The 17,865-nt window shown below is 35.6% G+C and overlaps 1 protein-coding gene across 1 annotated transcript in view; it reads right to left on the minus strand.

The window, feature by feature from the left end:
• Positions 1 to 17,865, minus strand: part of Trpm (transient receptor potential cation channel, subfamily M) — a 715,965-nt gene that overhangs the window by 212,966 nt on the left and 485,134 nt on the right. The window contains exons 8-9 of the mRNA XM_090378481.1: positions 6,164 to 6,347; positions 5,798 to 5,803 (exon numbers count right to left, since the gene is read on the minus strand). Coding sequence (XP_090234607.1) covers positions 5,798 to 5,803; positions 6,164 to 6,347 — 190 coding nt within the window. The remainder of the gene's footprint in view (positions 1 to 5,797; positions 5,804 to 6,163; positions 6,348 to 17,865) is intronic.

Below are 17,865 nucleotides of genomic sequence, written 5' to 3' on the forward strand. Positions count from 1 at the left end.
TCTTGCATGGAAGGTGTGATCTATGTTTGTTTATTAATTTGTTATATTAAATGTTTTGTTTGAAATAATTGTCTCTCTCTGCTAACTCTTCATCTAGACAAGAGAAAACCAGTTGTAGAATCAAAAAAGGTTTTGCAGCATTGGAGATTCTAAGCTAATTAGCATAACTGAAGTCTCTAATCTAAAACACAACACTAATCCAAATCGTGATATTTAATTGGTGGGGAGATTCCCCCCTTTTAAAATATTCAGGATATACAAGATTATTGTCCTATTTTACCACTAGATGGATATATTAAGCTATAGGAATGTTCAGAACTTAAGTGCACTGACAGTGAAAAATATTAGGAGTACCTGAACTCCCTATCTTCATTTAGCATCGCATAGGGGTGCGTAACTCCCCCAACACTGGCTGTAACCCCCCAACAATGGTTTGTATGCCTCTTTTTATATTAAGATTGATATTCTTTTTACTGTGATACTAAAATATTGTATATATCAAAGTATATACTGTACAATATTTTCATTTCTGTTAATATTGCTTTTCTCTTAGTTTATCTTACAAATAAAATAAAATCTTCAAAAAATATGTTATTCCTATTACTGTATTGTAAGACAAGGCTTTTGTTTTTATTTTATTTTATTTTTATTAATTTATTTTTGATATTATTATTATTTATTATTATTCTTAGATACACAGTACGTACCATAAAAAAAAAAAAAAGGGTAAAATTTTGACACTTCTTGGGGGCCTCATTACTACAAACCTCGTTATTACAAAACGTGAAAATTTATGTTCCTTGAACTTTGTATTAACGAGATTCCACTGTAGTATAATCTGTATGTTGAGTAAAAATACAAGGGTATAAATCAAAATAACCTATGTTCCCTGCATTACAGTTCTCAGAAGGTGAGAAAAATGAATGCCATATATTTAAAATAAATGCTGATATGCCAGTTCACAAGACCAGATTGGTTTTGTTTCCTATAATTGCATGTAATTTTTTTTTTTTTTTTTTTTATATTAATGAAAACCCCAAGCAAGAGAGGTATTAGAACCTATAGTACTTAGTATCATGCTTGGGTTGGAAGTTGAGAGGACAAAAAAAGATATTTGCTGAACTTGAACTTCTATAAAGGTTGTTCCAGAAAACGGCAGTTGAATGAATAAACAAGGTAGATGAAAAGTTGGTTCTGTGAGTTTGACGTTGGACAGTAAATGGATGTTGGCTGGTGGCAGCACGTGTTCGGACTGTTTTAAAAGAGGGAATGGGAAATATAGAAGCTAATTCAGAAGAACAGTGCCCATGGAAGTATCTGTAGAAAAGGCATGCAGCAAAAACAGTACATCTATGAGACAGAGAATGGAGAGACTCTGTTAGAGATGAGTCATTAATTAACTTAACTGCCCTCTTCTGAATAAAATCTAGAAGCCTGAGAGAGGTTTTGGCGCCACTGCCCCAGATGTTGTAACAATATTCCATGGTAGGGTGGATTTGTGATTTGTACAGAGTGAATATCTGTTTGGAAGAAAAGTAATGCCGAGAGCGAAAGAGAAAACCTTTTTAGATACTGAGGAGCAGCAGTGCGTAGCACACGCTTCTTCACTGGACCGGGGTTCGAGCCCGTCACCACCAAATACGGAGGATGCGGAAAGGTCAGGGAATGACCACCGCATATCCCGGAGCAATATGGCCTTAGTTGCTAATGCTCCTAAAAACCAAATAAACAAACAACAGATACTGAGGAAGCAATATTGGTAATATGCTTGTGCCAAGAGACATTAGAAGTCAGGGTAATCCTCAAAAGAGATATATCATCTTGCCTAGAAATCGGAGTGTCACCAAAGATAAGCATAGGAGCAGAAGAATTCTTTTTGCGAGATATAAGAAAAGACCGAGTTTTAGAAGGATTGAAATCAACTAAGTTGTCTTTGCCCCAATGGAAAATTACCCGGAGATCGGCATTTAAGGAATTGGTAGCGGATATGTGAGAAGTTGAAGCTGATTGAGCAGGGCAAGGTTTCTCAAAATGGAAAGTGGAATGCAATGTGCTATCATTGGCAAAACTATGGATAGGATTTCCAGTCAATGGAAGAAGGTCATTAATATACAAGAGGAAAAGAGTGGGTGGAAAGAACTAAACCTTGGGGGACACCAGCATTAGTGGAGAAGATCAAAATCAGCCATCTACCATCACTCTCAGTGAGCGATCAGAGAGAAAACTGAATACCCAATTACAAAAAACAGTTGGCGAACCGTAAGATGGAAGCTTGTTTAGAGGACCTTTATGCCAAGCACGATTGAAAGCCTTTGAGCTGTCAAGACCAACTGCTTGTGTTTCACTGAACTTTTCCATTGAATTTGTCCATAAATGGGTAACAGAAGCCAGAATATCACCAGTAGATCAACACTGATGGAATCCATACTGGCGATCATTAATCAGACAGAGGTTTTCTAGATAGTTTTAAGAGTTGGCAGTTAATTGATTTCTCCATTACGTTAGAAAGAGTAGAAGTAATTGCAATGGGATGATAATTGGATGGGAGGGATTTGTCACCCTTTTTAGGGACTGGCTAGATATGTGCAAATTTCCAAGCAGAAGGAAAAACACCTTTGGAATAAGAAAGTGAAAAAAGGCGACAAAGAACAGGAGTAAGTTCAGGAGCAGAGGTTTTGAGAACAAGTGGAGAAATACCATCAGGACCTGGAGCTTTCTTAGCATCAAGATTCGTCAAAATCCTTCTTACATCCTTTTCATGGAAGACCAAAGGAGGCATTGAATGGAGCGTATTGAGAATGGTGGGAGGTGTTTTACAAAGTTCATTAATACATGAGTTGAAAGTAAAATGGGATGCTAGCAGGTCAGATTTATCCTTGGCTGAAGTGACAATACAACCATCTGATTTTGACAGAGGTGGGAGCAGAGATGGGCAAAGTTGGGCCAAAAGCTTTGGCAAGAAACCAGAATGCTCGGCTACAATTAGGGCACGAAGCAAGTTTTCTACTCTTAGCCTGTTCAAAATCTAGTTTGGACTGATTAATATCTGCTTTACAATTGTTGTGAGCTTTGGTGTAGGCAGAAAATGAAACTGAAGAATTAGAAACAAGCCAATTACGATATGCAACGTTCTTCTCTTGAACAGTCTTAGCACATTTATTGGAAAACCAAGGTTTAGATAAAGGACGAGATTTTAAAGTGGAGTTTGGAATAAAAGATTCCATTCCTACAAGAATAATTTCACTGACACGGTTGACATCAGAAGTTTTGAAACAGTAATTCTACAAAGGAAAAAAAGAAAAGAAATCTCGCAGGCCATCCAATTTTGCATTCTTCTATTGCCAAACAACATGAGGTTGGGAATAGCCATAAGAATGAGGTTCCATTGGAGAAGAGATAATCTCCAAGTTGTGATCTGAGGTGCCTAAAGGCCACTCACTTCGACCGTGTACTTTTAGAAGGGCTGTTTGTGAGAAAAACATCAAGCGTGTTGGGTATTCTTGTAGTACCGGGTGTCCAGTATTCTTGCAGATAAAGAACAATCTGTGCAAGGTCATTACTAATTGCAAAAGCCTCAGCATCTTGAACAGCTGGGTCGGTGTGACTAGAAAATGGAAGCCAGCTGGAGTTGTGAACATTAAAATCACCAAGGAAAATTACCTCACTGTTACGAAAGTTGGACTGGAGAAAGTCAAGTTGCAAAGAGAGGAAGTCAAAGGGCTCTCAGTGGTTAGTGGAGTTGGGAGAATCGTAGAGACAACAGATGAATTTGACACAATGAGGTAGAGAGATTTTAAGCCAGAGAAGATCGAAAAGAGGAGATTCCAAATTACCAAGTCTCTGACAGGGTATATTGGAATGGACATACGCACAAGTACCACTTTTGAGGCAAAAGGAATCATACAGTGAATAATCTGGGCAACTGAAATGAGCAGTAGATGAATCAACCAATAATTGAGATTTTGTGAGAAAAAGTACATGGGGTTTGGCACACTGCAAGTGGGCATCATTGAAATTACAACTGAGACCACGTATATTTGTGAAATGAACTAGGAAGTGTTTGGGAGGTTTATATCTTTTTGTATATAAGCTTACCCTATTAGTTTGACAATTCATGGTGACCTCAATAGTAGAAAAAGTTGGGGGGTGACGTGCTGTATGAAGTAATAAAATTTTTGGATATGGCGTACACATGTTAAGAATATACCCAGATCCTTGACATAACGTGGCCTCGACAATGCCCCCGCATACACACTATTCGGACTCCCTCCAATCACTATCTGGCAGAGATAGTGACTTGCTGATCCAGAAGCCTCCTAGAGAGTAACCAACAGGTTCGGTCCAGTGTACTAACTAGAGGCCGGCCTACGAACACTGTTTTAGAGCTGTACCCTCAAAATGTAAGGATGATTGGATCTCGCCATTATGGTCATCATAACCTCAAAAGTCATCAGTCATACTGCATGATGGAAGAGATAAGGAAGGGTTGACTGGAACTTAGCTCTGGAGACTAAACATGGGTCCCACAACTTGTTTGTAATTGTTTGTAAAATAAAAACAATTGTAGGCTCTCGCCCTCTGTATTATTTTCTTAACTGCTATCTGTCAGGCTAGCTGTTATTCTGCCAATATGCTCCTAAATTTTAATATAACTTTTGATTATTTGGACCTAGCTATATTTACATATGACAAACAGAAACACAGTTTTGCTAATTATTGATTGGATGTATTGAATGGTGCTAGCCCTTGTCAACATACCATTCAATGTATCCTATCATCAATATATGCATCATCAGTAATTAGCCTCATTATTTTAGTTTTACTCTATTATTATATTATTAACCATATTTATTTATTTATAGGGTATAACAGATAAAACCAACTCAGACTATCTTAGCCTTTATCGCTTCTTTTGGCCTCATGGCTCATTATGAATACCTTTATTCTAAATCCTTATCTTACATCTGTTGTTTTGGCCTAATGGCTCACATTGAAGGCTTTTATCGTACTTAATGCACTTATTCAATTCTTTTGGCCTAATGGCTCACTATGTATATACTTTTATTGTACTACATTATACTTTATACACTCTTATTCAATATCATTATCTTATATACGGATGTAATTATTTTACAGACTGATGTAATGTTTTAATCAATAATTTGATGGCATTAATCTGATGTGGGACACTTTTCCTACCTTTCAATTCATGCATCTTACTTTTCATTATTATTTATTTCATAAATGATTAAATACATATATAATATATGTATATGCACATACTCCAGAAAAGATGAATTAACTGTGCATTATCTTTAACTTTTATTATATTTTACTTTTCCACAATTCTTTAATACAATTAGTTGTGCCATTTTTGTAGAACTTCCCTAGTGTTCCAGCTCTTGTGAATTTTCTTTTGTTCAGACCAATATTAAATAAAATGGTGTTTTACAGTTACATTTAATTATTTTTCTTATCTCTCTATATGAAATCATTTTCCTTTGACTTTATCTACAAACAGAATAAACAATTTTTTTTTATTATATGAAAAAGTCACTTTTATTTTATAATATTAATCATTAACAGCTGCTAAAATCACTGTGATATGAACAGAATTTTAGATCTCTCTGTTTATTATACTAGTAGCAAAGTTAACAACCACAAACTCATTAACCTATTATGAATAACTACCACAGAAGCTGTGTTAGTATTGATCATGAATTAACAAGAAGAATTTGGATATAATTTATATAGTATTAGATGATCCAATAGTGTGTTAACTTGATGTAATGCAAACTGCTGTCTGCATATAGATGTGAATAAGTATTATAAGCTTTGCTATTAATTTAGTGCATATTATATAGAAACTAGAAACCTTTTGGCTATAATGTATAGTATTAAGTCTTCTGCTTGGAAAATAACTTCAATATGCACAGAAAATACACAAAGTATTTTGAATGATTTAACTGAAACTGAATTTAGAATCATGTTACAGTAAGTATTCTAATGACTGCCTACTATGGTATAGATAACTACAGGTATCTTTGGAAATACTCAAAGTGCATTTCAAATTGTACATCATGCAATCAAATCCAAATCATTATAAACTTAGCAGATAACAGTTATTAATTAACACAAAAAGAAGAAAACTATTTTCACATACTCATCCTCTTTTGTATATTTATGAGCAAATGCCAAAAGATCAGCTGCTCTACCACTACCATCACAGACCACTACAGGCACAGGTGGACTATCTGTCACATACTCAAGAACAGTCCTGATAGTGTTGAGTCCACCTTCTACCACAATACAGACAACAGGCACACCACAACTTTCCATCTCACTCCCTAAAACAAATTGAATATAAAGAGTTCTGTTAACAATATATTTATGTACAGTAAGAATTTTTTTTTTTTTTTTTTTTTTTAGTTAAAATGAATTTCATTAGAGTAAGAAAGGTACTACTAATAACTGCACTGAAATTTACAAGGAGGGTGTCAAAAAGTTCGTGCCCTGACTTAGATAAAACATCAGTAGGAAGATGCCGTTTTTAATATACAGTGCCACACAAAAAAATGCATCACTTGTGAATTTTGCAAATAATGTGTTTTGCACTGCATTGTAGATTGCAGAAATGTTCAAAATGCATTTGTTAGATGGGATATATATCACTGTGAATGAAATCCAATAAAAATACTCCACCTGATATACCTAACTGCCATATATACAAAGGGTTGTTCTTATGAAGCAAGGCTTAAATTTTGTAAATTACAGTGTCTGGAGACTAGGCACCTGTGAGGTGATCTGATTGAGGTGTATAAAGCCTTGAATGGCTTGAGCATGCTCAATGCTGATGGAATTCTCCCTCTTGCTCAGAATAATCATTTGAGAGGGCATAAATTCAAATTGAGATAAGACAGATGTAGGATAGATGTGCGGAAGTTTGCCTTTAGCCAGCGGGTGGTTGGTTGGTGGAACAGACTTCCATCCTTTGTTGTGGAAGTTGATGATAGCCTAAATAAATTTAAGGCTGAGCTGGACGGGTACTTGGAACGAACGGAGGGGTGAAATGGGAGCGTGTTTTTTTTCATTGATGCTGCATAAGCTTGCTTTCTTGCATCATATGCCTCTACTAATGCTAATGCTAATGATCTTCCTAAAGGGTAAAATGCATAATTAATGGAAATATGAGAAATCATGCAAATGGCAATCATGACAACCAAACATACATTTTATTGCATTTACGTGTACAAACTGAAATGACAAGTTTACATAATAGTATCATGTACTGTAAATCAGCAAAATAAGTCCTCAATATTTTGTTTTTCCTCCTCGAGCTGCAATTACATCCTTGCAAAGATCTGGCATAGAGTTAATCAACTTCTGTATATAAGGTTGCCCAATTTCGTGGTACCACACCCTTACAATGTTCTTCTGCAGCTGAATCTTACTTGTTGGTTTCTTCTGAGCAATTTTAGACAACATTATGTACTAGCAATTTTCAATAGGGTTCAAAACTGATTGTTACAAGGCCAATCCAACACTGTAATGCTAGCATTTCTGAGGTATGACTGCACCTTAAGGGAGAAAAATGAGGAGAAAACATTGGTGTAAGTGTATTTTAAGCCTTGTGAGACAAGAAGACAAACTCATTATTAAATCTAAATAGTCCAGTTTTAGATCAGGAGCACTACCATGGTCTTCTCTTCATATCACCATTTTCAACATTTCATTTCAGCACCCGGGATACTGTTTACTGGTGGCAGCCTATTTTATCAGAGATAGCATGCGTAGAAAGCCTTTCCTGGGACAGAGCAACATCTACACTTTTTTTTTTCTTGGTATCAACTGAACATATGGAGCCATACTTACACTTCTGCAAAACAGGATACTAATGAGCATGTATGTCCAGTGGTGAGCTGTGAATATTTTAACAATGGGCTCACAGTTTTTCAGACTTTCTACCGAGTAAATTTGATCGGTCATGGCAGTGACGTCATCCACGGCTTCCACTAGAGGCACTTCCCACGCTCACACTACCAGTAGTGTGATTAGAGCGAGTGACATTTTTTATGACTGGTATGATATCTAGAGTCAGGAGCAGATTTTGGGGGATGGACAATGTGGCTTATTACCCCCTAACCATGCATATAAGTGAATGTGTAAAATGTTCCTAGATCTATCTAAAAAAAAAAAAAATATTTAAAAACCTGGTTGTCATGCCTCGTCTTACGATGATAACTGGATACAACAGTGTTTGGAGTTCTAACTTTTTAGAATTTTTGTATAGTATGACATCACAATCATGCTTCCTGAAGTTTTACAGAGATATTTAGATACGTTGCACTCGCAAGTATACATCTCTTACTTTAGTTTTCATAAATCCATTGTATCTTGTCTTCCCGAAATTATGAAACTCTGTGAATGATCAATAAAATATTTACAATAAAAATGCTCTTTTATTTCGTAATCAATATATACAAATCAAAATACCTAAAAGAAATGCGAAGGATGTTTCGCATAAACCATCTACCGTGCGTGCTTGGCACATGCGCAACTTTTTTATTCGTCATTTTTTAAACTAGGGAAATATAATGGATACATTTTTTTCATAATAAAATTTTAATATTGCGAATAAAAAATAACAAAATATTTCCCATATCACAAATAACATAAAAACTATCACAAAACATTCCACAATATAAAAACAAATATTACATAAAAAAACAAACTTTCTAGAAAAAGTAAACAAAAAATCACAAATTACATGAAAAAATATTATTTCACAAATATTCAAGAAAAATTTATTCTAAAAATTGCCATATAGAATTTACTTCTTTATTAATATTTGTTGTCGATCTTCAGCTTTGCTGAATAGCTGAGCGATGATTTGACATAATGATCCAGATCAAAATGAAGCAATGGTTTTCCATTTAGATGTATGGTCTTCATAATCAGCAACATGTTTAATTGTCACAATATTATTCATTACGCTGAAAGCTGAACTTGTTGTTATTTTTGGTTTTTAGGAGCATTAGCAACTAAGGCCATATTGCTCCGGGGATATGTGGTGGTCACTCCCTGACCTTTCCGCATCTTCTGTATTTGGTGGGCATGGGCTCAAACCCTGGTCTAATCAAGAAGTGTGTGCTACGCACTGTTGCTCCTGCCCACCTGGCTACGGAGGCACCCTGAACTTGGCTTTAGCACTGCTAATCACAATGGTTTCAAATGTGCTGTCTGGCTTTCTTAATTGAAAAGGTAATTTCGCTTGATTTTAAAGATAAACCGTCTTCGACAAAATCTCTAAAATCATTAATTTTTATTTCATATTTTATCAGAAAACTTAAATTTCTTATTCGGTTTTCACCGCCTTGCCATCGAGACGAAAGTTCTTTCACATTCCAGGATTTCGGGTAGCATATATTTAAAATTTCTTTCAATGGTATCGTTATTTTCTTTATTTAATTTAAAATCACCCTCTTGCATTAATAACTTATCCTTTAAGGATAAAACAATGCATTTAATTACTTGTCATGAGGTAATTTTTTTACTTTCGATTTTGATTCCTTCAAATTCTTTCCACTTCAACATGCTCTCAATTTTAGCTTCATAATTTCCTTCAGAATTTTTCAAATTAGCAATAGCATTGATAGTTCAAATAACTAATTTATATGCTTTTACCATTGTGATTCTGTAAAGCTTCTGAAAGGTAAGAGAGCTCCTGTAGGATGTCAATCATTAGTGCTAAATGGTTAAGAAATTCCAAATTTAAAAGTCTATTTAATAATCCGGAATATTTTACTTCTGATTCAAAATGTTTGCACAAAGCGGGATAATTCCTCCAACCTACAATTGCCATCCGCAAGCTACAAGCTGCTCATCGTGGCCCAAACACTCGACCGATCTTTATAGTTTCTACATCAAGTTCTATAGCAATCATCCTTAATTTGCACTAGTTTTTTGATGATTGGTAAAGTGTTTTTTTTTTTTTTAATTATTGCCTGTATGCCATTATATTTTAGAACATTTTCTACACAGTGAAAGGCTCAACAAAGTTTCAAAATCTGCCAACATTTCATCTTCATAAAGTTTATATAATATCTTAGTTGCCTCAATCTCCCCTACGTTGCTACTCTCACTAATTCTAAGAATACAGTGCAAAAAGTGGGAATCACATGGATATTCAGCTACTGTGACCATGTAAACATAGACAGGAGAAATTTACTGGAAGGCATGGATCACTCACTTCTCCGAAAAACATATGCCCGTTTGTCGGAGTAAAGGGGAACCACAACACAGGTTGACCAGAAGCTAGAATCTTCTTAATCCTCTGACTGGCTATGGAAAGCATATTGACTAGCGCAACTTCTCGGTATGTGACTGCATAGATTTTACAGACACCACTAACATTGTGAAATGGTAATTCGGTGGGGCGAGCGGAATTGCATTCAGGATTTCATTTGTAAAATAAATGATCGGCTTGCAAATTTTCAAAAAAAAATAACACTGGGCTCTCACGAGCCTACTACAGCTCACCACTGTGTATATCCTTCCCAAACCATATTTATAGAAATGGCTGGTGCAATACCTTGCAATTACTGTCTGATGCAAAGAAGCATTATCTGACGCAATACCTTTGCTTTGCAACAAACAAAATGACTGTAATCAAACAATATCTTATAAGTTTCACTACAAATGTTACTTTTATTAAGGTGATGTAGTTTCTTTTTCCGTCACTGTAAGTTGTCTACATATTCAATAACTAACATGTGAAATTTCATTCCCATACGTGATCCACCAGCGGTAGAGCCTAGAATCTGAGAAAGGATTCTATGGTTGACAAAGCAGAGTAGTGAGCAGTGATTAGTTCCAGAATTTTCAGGGAAAGAAAGCTCAGCTAATTGATCAAGAAATGAAAGCTGAATATGGGCAGAATCATTCATCCTATGACACTTTTAAAAAGTTGAAACGGGAGTTCCAGTGTGGTTGTACAAGTGTCTTTGATGAGCCAAGAGAAGGAAGGCCATCAACATCCACACACAGTGAGATGGTTGCAAAGGTTGAGCAGCTGGTGCTGAGTGACAGACGTGTGACAATTCATTTCATCGCAAATGAAGTGGGAATTAGTTGTGGGTCTGCACACAGCATTTTACATGACCATCTGCACATTTTTAAGGTCTCCACATGATGGGTTCCAAGCTTGTTGATGCCTTTGCAGAAGCAATGTTGAATGCAATGTTCTCGCCAACTGTTGGATTTGTGTAATGCAGATGTTGAGAGCTTTTTTGATCAGTTGGTAACAAATGACGAATGCTGGGTGTACCAGTATGGTCCAGAGACTAAAGACGTGTCAAAGCAGTGGAAGCATACCTCCTTCCACTCCTTCCCACCTCCCAAAAAGGCAAAGACCACTCCATCTGGGAAGAAGGTGATACTGTCCGTGTTTTGGGACAGGAAAGGGGTTATCCTGACAGATTACCTACCTCGTGGTTCCACACTTACTGAAGAATACTACAGAAATTTTTTGAAAAAAGGTAAGCGATGCTTTGATGGCAAAAAGGCATGGAATGTTAACCAAAGATGTTTGTCTTCTCTCAGACAATGCACCAGCTCACTAAGCCATTACCACCAACTTCTTTGTTGCCCAGTGTGGCTTCGAACTACTGCAGCACCCAGCATCCTGACCTAGCACCATCAGACTTCTTCTCATTTCAAGAAATGAAGACACCATTGCATGGTCGCTACTTTTATTCGTCTCAGGAAGTCATCAATGAAGTAAAATCATGGTTTCAGGCAAAATAGTGCAGACTTCTATGATCAAGCCATTAAACAACTGATCCATATATGGGAGAAATGTGTTACTATACATGGAGAGTACATAGAAAAGGATTAAAGTTCCTGTGAAGTTTCACCTTTCTAGGGCTATTATTTCTAGGTAAGGATATGAACTTTTTGATACCCCCTTGTATGTAGCTGTGAGCAAACTGGGTTTGCAACTTCAGTGCATCAAGGAGGCACTTCACCACAAGTGGGTAGGGGCATACATTTTAAATAAAAAGCAATATCCTTCTCTACTAGAAGTGCTTTTTATTTAGGGTAGTGCAATACCAAGCAACAATCACTTCTGGTGAAGTACCTCCACATTATGAGACTGATACACTAAGTAGCAAACCCAGTTTGCTTATAGCTACATACAGAAAAAGGCTATGCCTGACATGTACAATGACTTAAAAAATTAACATAAAAATTTAACATATATAAGTTTAGAGCTACAAAGTTTCAAGCTATAGTTTATAACTATCTATTTTTTGTTTTATAAGAATATTTGCATTGTTTTCATTTATGAACAATAATATCTATTTTTATTATTAAAATAAATATTTAGCATTATTTTAATAATAAAACAGTTCACTCAAATATAAGAGCACCCTCTTATATTTGAGTGATAACCCATGTTATTAGCCCAGGGCTTTCAAATTTCTTAAGGCTACATTGATCATACAAGAAGTGTAAATGCATCATTCAATATATAGCTATAAAAGCAAAGCAAACTTTGCCCATAACAACATCATAAATCTCATGTCAAAAAGTAATCATGACAAGATGAGCCAAGCTTGACCATTGAATAAATAGGCATTTTCCCATAAACAGAAGTACAATGCTATTCATTCTCAACAAGTGCCATTACTCATATACCATATAGTGCTTTTGTTTGTGTTCTAGTGTGCTTTTGTTCATGTTATTTGTGCTGTTGTGAATTTTATAAATATGATATAACTTTTGTGTTTGTGATATTCCATCTCCTAAAAGTGCTTTGAAATGTTTAATAATGCCTGGAAAATGTGGAAACTATAAAGGTGATCGGAAATATACGTCTTTGGCTTTCCTTTGAAGAATACTGTTTTAAAGAACAAATGATTGAAAGCTATAACAAAGCAAGACTTTGTGCCATCTGAACATTCAAAGGCAAGTTTGTGGTATGTTAATAATAGTTATCTTAAATAGTGGTATTTTAATAGTAACGAAACGATAATATAGTACATTTATATAAACACACAATTAGCTATCACGAGGAAATGAAACACATATTCTTGTCAGAATTTTGGATTTTGTGGTTTCATTTACATATAAAATATTAATTTCATGTATTGGACATACTGAAGAAAAGTGCATGCTCGTTTAAGAAATCAAAAAAACTCAATATATGTACTATACGTAATGTTAATTTTATTTATTGCAACTTTTGATAGACTATAGGCCCATGCGCGCGGACTGAAGTACAGTATCCTTAGCTGTAAAAGCCAATAACAATCATCTATGAGATATCAATAATAAGAAAACTGAAATGCAGAAGAGAGCATAACATTTTATTTATATATTTCATATTTTTACAGGTATGTGAGATTCATTTTGAGCCATCTCAGATAATTAGACAGGCATCTAAACTTGATGGGAAAAACAAAAGAAAAGCTGTAGATGTCAAGCATCAAAAATTAATTCATAGAGCTGCTCCATCACAATTTCTGAACTGTCCAAGATATTTGTCATCACAAGTATTTACAAGAGACAATATCGAAGAAGAAGCTAAGATTAGAAAAAAAAAAACTTTGGGAAGGCCCTGGAAAATAGTATTAAAAGTAAATATGATTAGGAAAAAACTCGAGAATTTCACACATTCACACAACTAGCAGTGCCTGAATTTGTACAGAGTGATGAAGTTAATAACTTAGACAAGTGAAAGTCACTGGAACTTCCTATGAAGGTGAAGTTTCAATGAGATTACCAACATCTTAGAACAGATACCAGTAATTGCCAACAGCAATGATGTTAATAATATTTCTTTTGTTTTAAATGCTGCTTGTAGTTTTCTGAATTCTATTGCGGTAAACATTAATAGCTAAGAGAGTATCATGTTTAAATTCATATGCGAAGAATTACATTTGTTAGAATGTGAAAAGAATGCATACAGGTATTCCATCAAAGTATTAATATTTTCATCTGTGGTGTTTTCAATATTTCTACAGCATTCTGCTTTTCCTATTTCTCCCTCATCCAAGTACTATTCATAGACTCTGCACTTCTCTAAATGCAAAAGTTCCAGATGACTAGCAAGCCAATCATTTTCTGATGTATGCTAAACAGAAAGTGGCCTTTTTAAATTCTCCAGAATGCAAAATTAGTTTCAAACTTCAAACATCGAAAAATACCTAATTTAAAGTAAAATAATTTCTGTTCAATTATAGTAATCAAATTATTAGATTTAATGAAAACATCTATAATTAGATTACAAATTACATTAGCATTAGTAGAGGCATATGATGCAAGAAAGCAAGCTTATGCAGCATCAGCCAAAAAAAAAAAAAAAAACAAACAAACTTCCACTTCACCCCTCCATTCGTTCGAAATACCTGTCCAGCTGAGCCTTAAATTTATTTAGGCTATCAACCTCGACAACAAGGGATGGAAGTCTGTTCCACCAACCAACTACCCACTGGCTAAAGGCAAATTTCTGCATATCTATCCTACTTCTGTCTTTCCTCAATTTGAATTTATGCCCTCTCAGGTGATTATTCTGAGCAAGAGAAAGAATCCCATCAACATTGAGCATGCTCAAACGATTCAAGGCTTTATACATCTCTATCAGATCACCTCGCCGGTGCCTAGTCTCCAGACACTGTAATTTGCAAAATTTAAGCCTTTCTTCGTAAGAGAAACCCTTTGTTCCATTCACTAATCTTGTTGCCCTTCTCTGTACTCGTTCCAGTAGCTCTACATCCTTCTTGAAATGAGGCCTCCAGACCTGTATACAGTACTCAAGGTGTGGCCTGACCATTGCCTTATACAAGGGAATAATCACCTCCTTATCCCTGCTAGAAAAATTCCTGTATATCATTGACAAGACACCATGAGCTACTCTTGCAGCCCATCTGCACTGCTCAGAGAACTTCATATCTGCCTGCACAATTACCCCCAGGTCCTTTTCATTCCCTACCACTGTCAGTGTAGTACCACAGAGTTGATACGTTGCTCTAGGGTTGCTGTTTCCCATATGTAGTACTTTACATTTGTCAATGTTAAACTTCATTTGCCACCTCTCAGCCCATCTGCTCAACCTTTCCAGATTCTGTTGCAGCAGCATAGCATCAGTAGTGTCTTTAACAACCCTGCCAACCTTTGTATCATCTGCAAACTTGGACATTAAGCTTGATATACCATCATCAATATTATTTATAAATACAGAAAACAATAATGGAACCAACACTGAACCCTAAAGGACTCCACTAATAACATAAGTCCACAATGAGCAGTGTCCACTGATTACCACTCTCTGTCTTCTCCCCCTCAACCACCCCTTTATCCATAGCAGCAATTTGCCTCCAATGCCACACTGCTCCAATTTGTGCAGCAGTCTTCCATGTGCAGCAGTATCAAAACCCTTTCTAAGATCCAAGTATATAATATCAAAGTTATTCCCTACATCCAGCTCTTTTGTGACTGCATCATAGTATCCACTCAAATTGTCAGGCAAGACTTCCCCTTAACAAAACCATGCTGTGTCGGAGCTATAACTGAAGTCTTGTCTAAATGATCCTGCAGTGCTTCTTTAACCAGTGTCTCCATTAATTTTCCTGGAACAGAAGTTAAACTCACAGGTCTATAATTACTTGTGTCAGCCTTTGATCATCCTTTGTGAATTGGGGTCACATTTGCACATCTCCAGTCTATGGATACCTCCCCTGAGTCCAAGGAAGCTCTCATAATTGCTGCCTCCTTTAATATAACTGGATAGATCCCATCCACCCCATGTGCCTTTCTTGTGTTTACCTTCAACAATTTCTCTTCCACTTTACTCTCAGTTATTACAAGATTATCTAGCTTACTGCCAGAGTTGAATACACCTCTGGCATTCCCCTCACTGAATAACTCCTCATGTGTGAATGTTGATGCAAAATATTCATTTAGTTTGTTAGCTACCTGAGCAGGATCATTTCATGGAAACATTCAAAATGTAATAAAATAGTTAACTATAAAATGTGTTGTCTTCATTTTTTCAGAATGTTATGATTAATAAAAATTATCACACAGTATCAAAACTATAATTTTTTATTTATTATTTTTTTCTTTTTTGTATTGTCACTTGCAACGTAAATTATCTTTTCATTATGCACAGAAAATAAAGTAGATTTACATTCAACTCTTGCTTTCGCTTTTCTCAATTTTGTGCAGCATTGTAGCTTTATGTTCTATTGTCCATTTATGATGGTGTCAAAAATGCAATGATCAAGCCTTGTTTTTTTAGGTGGCACTGGTACTAGGCACCACCAGTGTAAGAACTGACAACCTGAAGGTTAAGGCTAACAATGGAGAAAACTCAAGAACTGCTTCACAATGAGATATATGATGTTTTAATGTGCAAACTTCAGTTTGCTATTATAGCCATGTACAGAATGATGAATTTGCATTACTGGTACAATATTTATATATCTGCCATAGTCTGAAGCTTTATAGCTCCAAATTCATATGAATTTAAATCATTTGCACTCTCAGGGCCATCCCAAGGTACAGGTGAGCTAGGCGGCTGCCCAGAGTGCTGAGATAATGGGGGCACTGAGAGGGTGCCTGGAAGAATATTATAATGATAGTTCTATAAATAATACTCAGAAACAATATATCACTATCAGTATTTACATTTTCTTTTTCTCATATATCTTAATTGTTACAAAGCCTTGGTTAAAGTAAACACAAAATACGACTTTTCTCTTGTGAATAAAGTTTTTGCTGCTGGAGCATGGTAAAAGGGATTTGGAGGGCAGAAAGCTAAAAAAAAAATTAGATTTGGCTTTGTTGTCAATTAATAAAGATGAATTCAAGCTATTTCAATGCCAAAGGTCACAATCCTTAAACCTAAATTAAACACTATTCACAGGAAATTCTTTATTCTGGATCTGTAGGAATTACAAGGAGAAAAGGGAAGTGAAGGTTATTGGTAAACAATCTTCAACAGTTCTATGGATGAAACAGAACAGAGAACAGTGTTCTTTAGTGAGCAAATTTTTAATGTTTTTCATTAGGTGATAGTGTGGAAGAGCATTAGTGAAGTCTATTGTGAAGTAAGTACATAGCTTATTTTTTGTTAATAAATTTTTCAACAAAAACACATATAACAACCAAGCATTTTGCTTTTTTATTGAAAGAAAACATTTTCTCTTAACTTTTTTACTGAATCAGTTAAAAATTACTTGAAAACATTTAAATAACAGCCAACACTAACCACTTTATATTTTATCGGTTATGTCTGATCTGACTACATACATTTAAAATTGTGAGACTGAGAAATTCTCAGGTCCCGACGATCAGGCAGATCTAATTAACTATTCTATCAATAAAACCATATCTTGGGATATTTAGGTTAAAATGTCAGAAACCACATTCGATCGGAACCCACGATAATTAAGCAAAAGAAAAGAGAAACCCATGGTTGTGGGGGAAAAAGTACAAATGCTCCGGCTTCAGCAGAAATTCCTATCTCTCAACTGCGGACACACGCTGCCGTACGTCGGACGGGGGAGAAGGCGAAATCAGAATTACTTAGGTGAAAACATGAAAGAGTCAATAAGAGGGCAAGGATCGCAATAACCACCAAAAACTTGCATTCACTTTTAATAGGGTTAATAACATGGGTGGAAGAAAAGTAAGGTCCTTGGTTCCCATGTCAACAACAGCAAATAAAAGATGTTTATGATTATAGCGAAGGCCATATGCGCAGATTATCGTAGGACGGTTACCAAAGCTGGTAACATCGGAGGGAATATGTGCATTCTTGGGTCACTTTGTCTCTATGACGTAAGCTCAGACAACCAA

This window comes from Mastigoproctus giganteus, chromosome 7, assembly GCF_048544385.1.
Source record: "Mastigoproctus giganteus isolate SK-2022 chromosome 7, ASM4854438v1, whole genome shotgun sequence".
Taxonomy (NCBI): Eukaryota; Metazoa; Arthropoda; class Arachnida; order Uropygi; family Thelyphonidae; genus Mastigoproctus; species Mastigoproctus giganteus.